We start from the raw sequence: 6,000 nt of genomic DNA on the forward strand, positions 1-6,000 counted from the left end.
CCTAACATACTGCCCAACAGGGCAGCGGCCAGTAAATGGAATCATTTGCTCATCAGTGGGCAAATGTCTTGGCAGACTTAAACACCCTTGCCTCATTTTGTCTCGGAGAGGCCTGACTTTCCACAGGAGGTCTTTGCTTTTGTCCTCATCAGACACGTCAAGGTCATTGACAATCTTAATGGAATTTCTTATTTTGTAGAACTGATTTCAGGTCATGGATTCAGCTACTATTTGAACTCTGGTGTGTGAGGCTCAATACATCTGAATGTTTGGATAACCGAGGCTAACCTTTCTCCATCTTCCTCATCAGACAACTCAAAATCTGAGTTTACTGAAACGATCTGCAGTAAAATTCTCTCTGCCTCTGTCAGTGAATCCCTTCCATCTTTTGTTAAAAAATCCAGAACATAGTGGATAAAATAACCACAAATCTCCGCTACAGAAGACATTTTTTAAACGATGAAACTTTTCAATAAAATATTGTTCAATTATTCTAGAAAGTGATTTAAATAGAGATGTACCAGTAAATTAGACTTTCTGAATCTTTCATATCTTGCCAGACTATTTATTATTTAGTAAAATAAATGATCATCAGTCTAAAACGTTGATGAATATAAAGATGATTTAAGTCGTGAATTGTAAATGCTAAATAAAATAATACACAGTGTTATTATGTGCTATATGTTAATATATTTAAATTTGATATCAACTCATGAATTCATCATTGTTTTGTTGAGTAACTTTGTTTGTCTCAGAGTCAGAGAGCCGTGTCTCTGTGCAGTCAGAGGTTTTTGTACGGCGGCTCAATGAGTTTGTATCACTGTGGTACACGTTCGGTGGAGGAACCAGACTGGATGTTGGAAGTAAGTTCAATTAAAGCTGCTTTTAGTTGCTGTTTCTCTTTTTTTCTCTTATGTTGTAGTTTTTTCTCTGTTCTGCATGTTAAGACGAAAAAAAAAGAAAAGTTATTTTCATGAATACTATTGTGCAAAAAAGATCTCATGATTTCGATCGAAATTTTTAAAAAGGAAAAAAAGGAAAACTTAGTTTTTTGGGTTTAATGATTTATTCTTCAGGGCTTTTTGGTTTAGTTCAGTGTGACAGAGTCAGAGAGCCGTGTCTCTGTGCAGTCAGAGGTTTTTGTACGGCGGTTCAATGAGTTTGTATCACTGTGGTACACGTTCGGTGGAGGAACCAGACTGGATGTTGGAAGTAAGTTTATATTACATTACAAATTCAACAAGATGTCGTTGATTAGTCTTTAAAATGTCTTATTTCTAATGTTGAAGGATAAAAAATGTGTCTTTTTCCAATAGTTTCAGTTTTCATATATTTGAGTCTGCTCTTCTGTCATGTAGTTGAAGTGAGACCTGAGTCAAAATGTTAGAACAACGTTCATTTTAGACATAAATTCAAACCGTTTGATGTGAAGGAAAGATGAAGCGTGTTAACTTCTTAGGATAGTTTTCAGGTTTCCAACACCATAACTGTTGTCTCTTTATTCGGTTTGCTTAGAGTTTGAAACCATTTGAAGAATTCTCTGAATTCTGCTTCATGTTTACTTGAAACTTGTTTGATTGTTCTCTCTTAATTTTTCTATTATTCAGTTTTCAACTAAATACTGCATGTGTAATGTTAAGATTGTTGAATACCAGGAAACATGCTTTAGTGATGTTTTAGGACTTCTTTGACATTTTAATAGAAAATGTGTGATTATTCTGTCTTTGCTGGCATGCATGAGAGGTTTCTGATAGGGAAGTGAAACAAGGTGTGAGAGACTGTTGGAGCAGAAGAAAACTTGTGACTGAAACTCCTTAAAGGAGAAAATCTTCTTTCTCAGAGTAAAGGTGTTCAAGTGTCTGGTGTTTGACAGCTGTATGGCTTCTGTGCTCTAAGCTGATTGGTGTCTCCTAGGTAACGCCCCTCCCACCCTGACAATGTTAACCCCTTCCAGTGAAGAGCTGAAGAAAGGGAAGGCCACTTTAATGTGTCTGGCCAACAAGGGCTTCCCCTCAGACTGGAGTCTGTCCTGGAAGGTGGACGGCAGCAGCAGCAGCAGCCTGGAGGAGAGCAGGAGCCCCGGGCTGCTGCAGAAGGACGGCCTCTACAGCTGGAGCAGCACCCTGAGGCTCCCTGCAGACCAGTGGGAGAAGGTGGGCTCTGTGACCTGTGAGGCCAAACAGGGCTCCCAGACTCCAGTCTTACAGACACTGAGGAGAGACCAGTGTTCCCAGTCCTGATCCCACTCACTGGGACTCTGATACTGGTTTTAATCTCTTTCAAGTCTCACTGTGTATTCTGTCTTTCTTTCTGTCAATAAATGCATCAACATTGACGATTTTATTTCTGTTGTTGATCTTTCATGTTTCAAATCAATAAAGATTTCTTTAATTATGGCTCCATTCATCAAATGACTTTTTTCTTTGCCACACTGTTTATATAACAGTCAGACCATCAGTCAGAATAAGACTTAAAGCAATAAAACCTTTATTCAGTTTGACTTTTATTTAGACTTTTATGACTTTGCTTCTGATTTGTTAACATTAACTTTACTGAAGCCTTTTAGTGAAGGACCAACTAGTTTTTTCACGCCACTGAAGGAACCTCTCTGTCACTGAAGTGCATTTGGGACCTCATGTAGAAGTCATCAGTAGTGTTCTGTATTATTATGAGGCTTACAGATATCACAAGAATCCCTGCTGTCATATGTTTATATACTGATGAGGACAATAGATCAATGAAATCTACAGGGGAATGGCTTTAACTGCCTTTTTTAACAGCAGTAGATGACAGTGTAACACTGACTGTTCCTTCAGAGTGACATGACACCGTCTCCTTTAAACTGTGTGATGTAAAGGAGGTCGGAGCTGCTGTTAAAAATGATAGAAAATAAATAATTATGTTAAAGAGTGTACCTCATATGTGCTCCTTTGCTTGTGCTCTGTTATAAACTTTGTTTCTTTACATTATAAGATAAAGAAGGTATATCAAACTTACTCTGAAACTGTGGCTTTACAACAACAGTTTATTTCATTTATGTGCATAATAAATTAAATAGAACTGATGGAGTATTACCAGCTTGATTCTAACAATCTTTTATATGGACATTATTACCAACAATTCTCTGAGAAACTGCAATCTGATCAGCAGTATTTCAGTGATAATTGGCTGTTTTCTTCTACTCATAAGGATCAACTAAACATATGTTTATTGATCTAAATCAAAACACTGTTAAATTGGAAGATGTAGAGTTTTCTTCTGGGCCATCCAGTCATTCATCTGTGAAAATGGGGGAAAACTGAGGAGTGCATTCATGTTTTCTAACTGGATATTGCTGAGATGGTCATAAGTCATGATGATGATGAGGTCAGAGGTCATGAACAGTTTTTTTATGGATTTTCCCATGTTCTTGCCTCACGTTTTTTAAATCAGTCAGATAAGAAACGAAGTAGTAAAATATAAATGGATGATTCACAATTTAAGTAATATCTACTTTGCTTTACAGAATTGTGTGTGTGTGTCCTCAGTGAACTGTATCAGTGTCTGCAGCTGTCGGTTCAGTTTCTGTTCAGGCTGACTGAGGGAGGTTTTTGTACGACTGTTTTTCACTGTGTGAACACATGCTGACTGTTGATGTAGTGGTAACTCTGACAGTAATAAACTGCAGCATCTTCAGCCTGAACTCCACTGATGGTCAGAGTGAAGTCAGAGTTTGATCCACTGCCTGTAAAACGTTCTGAAATCCCTGATGCTCTGTAGCTAGCAGAGGAAATGAGCAGTTTGGGAGTTTCTCCATCTCTCTGTTGGTACCAGGCTAAACGGTGGTAGCCACTCCAAACATAAACATCCTGACTGGTTTTACATGTGATGGTGACGGAGCCTCCCACAGCAGAGCTCACTGCTCCAGGCTGAGTCACTGTGACCTGACCTCTGGACTCTGAGGATACAGAGACAAAAACATAAAGCAGCTTCATGCTTTTGTCGGCTTCATTTCAGAGGGACGGATGTTCATAGAGGAGAGGAGTTTGATTCTCTGGACTTTACCTGTGAAGCAGCAGCAGAGGAGAGTCCAGATGAGGACGCAGATCAAAGTCATGTTTCTGATGAGGAGGATTTCTGTGGCTTCTGGTGTCATGAAGGTCAGCTGTCAGTCATCCAGTGTTCAACTCTCAGGACTATAAACTCTGCCAGAGCACTGGAGCATGGTGCTGCTGATGCAAAGTGGCTCTCTATGGAAATGCTCTGACTGTCTCCAACAGGGAGTTGGAACTCTGATGATGCTGTTTATCAATAGATAAACACACTTGTTTATAAGTGGAAGTTTATATTGCAGTTTTGGAGAAACAAATAGTTCATCATCAAGATGAATGAAATGATATCAGCAGGACAATGCAAGACCTCGTTCACAGTGACTTACACAGTTTGTGTTTAACTGGCCTGCCTGCAGTCCAGATCTGACTCCTGTCGAAATGATCTGGCTCATGAAAGAGAGAATCAGACAACAGCAAACTGTTGGGCAGTTAAAATCTCGTGTTCAGGATTAATTAACAGAAATATAACACAATGGTAAAAAAGTTTCACATCATAAAAATGTCATAAAAAGACAACCATAAGAACTGAATGTTTCTGAAGAATCAAGAATATAGTAGATAAACATTTGTTGGACCATGTATGACAGTAACATGTGATGCAAAATGGAAGAACATGATGAATTTTAAGTCAGAAAGTGATGCAACTTTTAAATTTTCTAGCCTTGGTTGAGAAACAGCTACTTCTTGCTCTGTGGAACAATTACTTAATCTGCAGTGAGTTCTCCTAAATTTTTTTTTGTTTCACCTTATTTGAAAATTCTCCTTCACAATTACTTCATCATTTTATAAGAGAGTGGATTCCTTTTACTTATATAATGACTGAAGGGAGGTATGTCTATCCTTATCATAGACATTTGTTGCTCTGTCTGATCTTCAGTTTTCATTTAAACTAAAATTCCACAAAAAGCAAAAAGTTTTGGTGAGTTGTTTGTCTAAAGCCCTATTCGGACGGGACTAGTTTAATGGGGGGACCTGGGGTAAAGTAATAATAACCGGGAAATCTAGTCCCGTCCGAACGCGCCATGTCAGTAAAGATAGCGGAGTATGTCGGTAAACTTTGCCGAGAATTCTACCTCCTGTGAAACGGTCCGGAGTATCTACCATAGGTAATACTAATCAATATTTATGCTCCATATGTAGAATGTTTAATGTGAGTGAGATGCTTTTCTGAACTGGAACTAAAGCAAAACTTACTTTCTAAATTTGCAGACATCTGCTGTTTTAAATTTCCCGTACAGTTTTACATATTTCAGATCAAACTGTGTGATAATTCTCTCTGTGCTGATGTGCATCAGAGGTTTCTTAAAGGGAAGTGAAACAATGTGTTAGTCAGTGACTGGTGGAGCAGAACCTGACAGAAACTTCTTAAAGGAGAAAATCAGCTCTGACAGTAGAGATGTCCAAGTGTCTGCTGTTCTTTGGACAAGTGTGTGGTTCCTGTTCTCTAAGCTGACTGGTGTCTCCTAGGTGATGTCCGTCCCACCCTGACACTGTTGCCCCCCTCCATAAAGGAGCTGAAGCAGGGAAATGCCACCCTCATGTGTCTGGCCAACAAGGGCTTCCCCTCAGACTGGAGTCTGTCCTGGAAGTTGGACGGCTGTGGTAATACCTGCTGGGAGGAGAGCAAGGCCTCATGTACAAAGACTTGCGTGGATTTCCTACTGAAACACAGCGTACGCTCAAACCCAAATGACCTCCGACGTCGGATGTACGAATCTGTGCACACGCATTAATCCAAGCACATTTCGTTTGTACATCCCAATCAACGTGGAATTGAGCGCACATGTCGGAGCGCCCGACTCCTCCCTGTCCACGCCCCTCCTTAAATACTCAAATCATATTTAAATGAGCCCTGCACCTGCGATTCCCCTCTGTGTACGGTCAGAAAATAAAGAAAAAAGACTGAATA

At 39.5% G+C, this 6,000-nt stretch overlaps 1 gene segment (V, D, J or C); it reads left to right on the forward strand.

Moving 5' to 3' along the window:
* Positions 1-1,180: 1,180 nt before the first annotated feature.
* Positions 1,181-2,397, forward strand: LOC142398201 (Ig kappa-b4 chain C region-like). The segment is given in 2 exon segments: positions 1,181-1,212; positions 1,915-2,397. A coding segment is annotated over 1 exon segment (303 nt).
* Positions 2,398-6,000: the final 3,603 nt, after the last annotated feature.

The sequence above is a fragment of the Odontesthes bonariensis genome, chromosome 14 (genome assembly GCF_027942865.1).
Source record: "Odontesthes bonariensis isolate fOdoBon6 chromosome 14, fOdoBon6.hap1, whole genome shotgun sequence".
In the NCBI taxonomy this organism is placed as follows: domain Eukaryota; kingdom Metazoa; phylum Chordata; class Actinopteri; order Atheriniformes; family Atherinopsidae; genus Odontesthes; species Odontesthes bonariensis.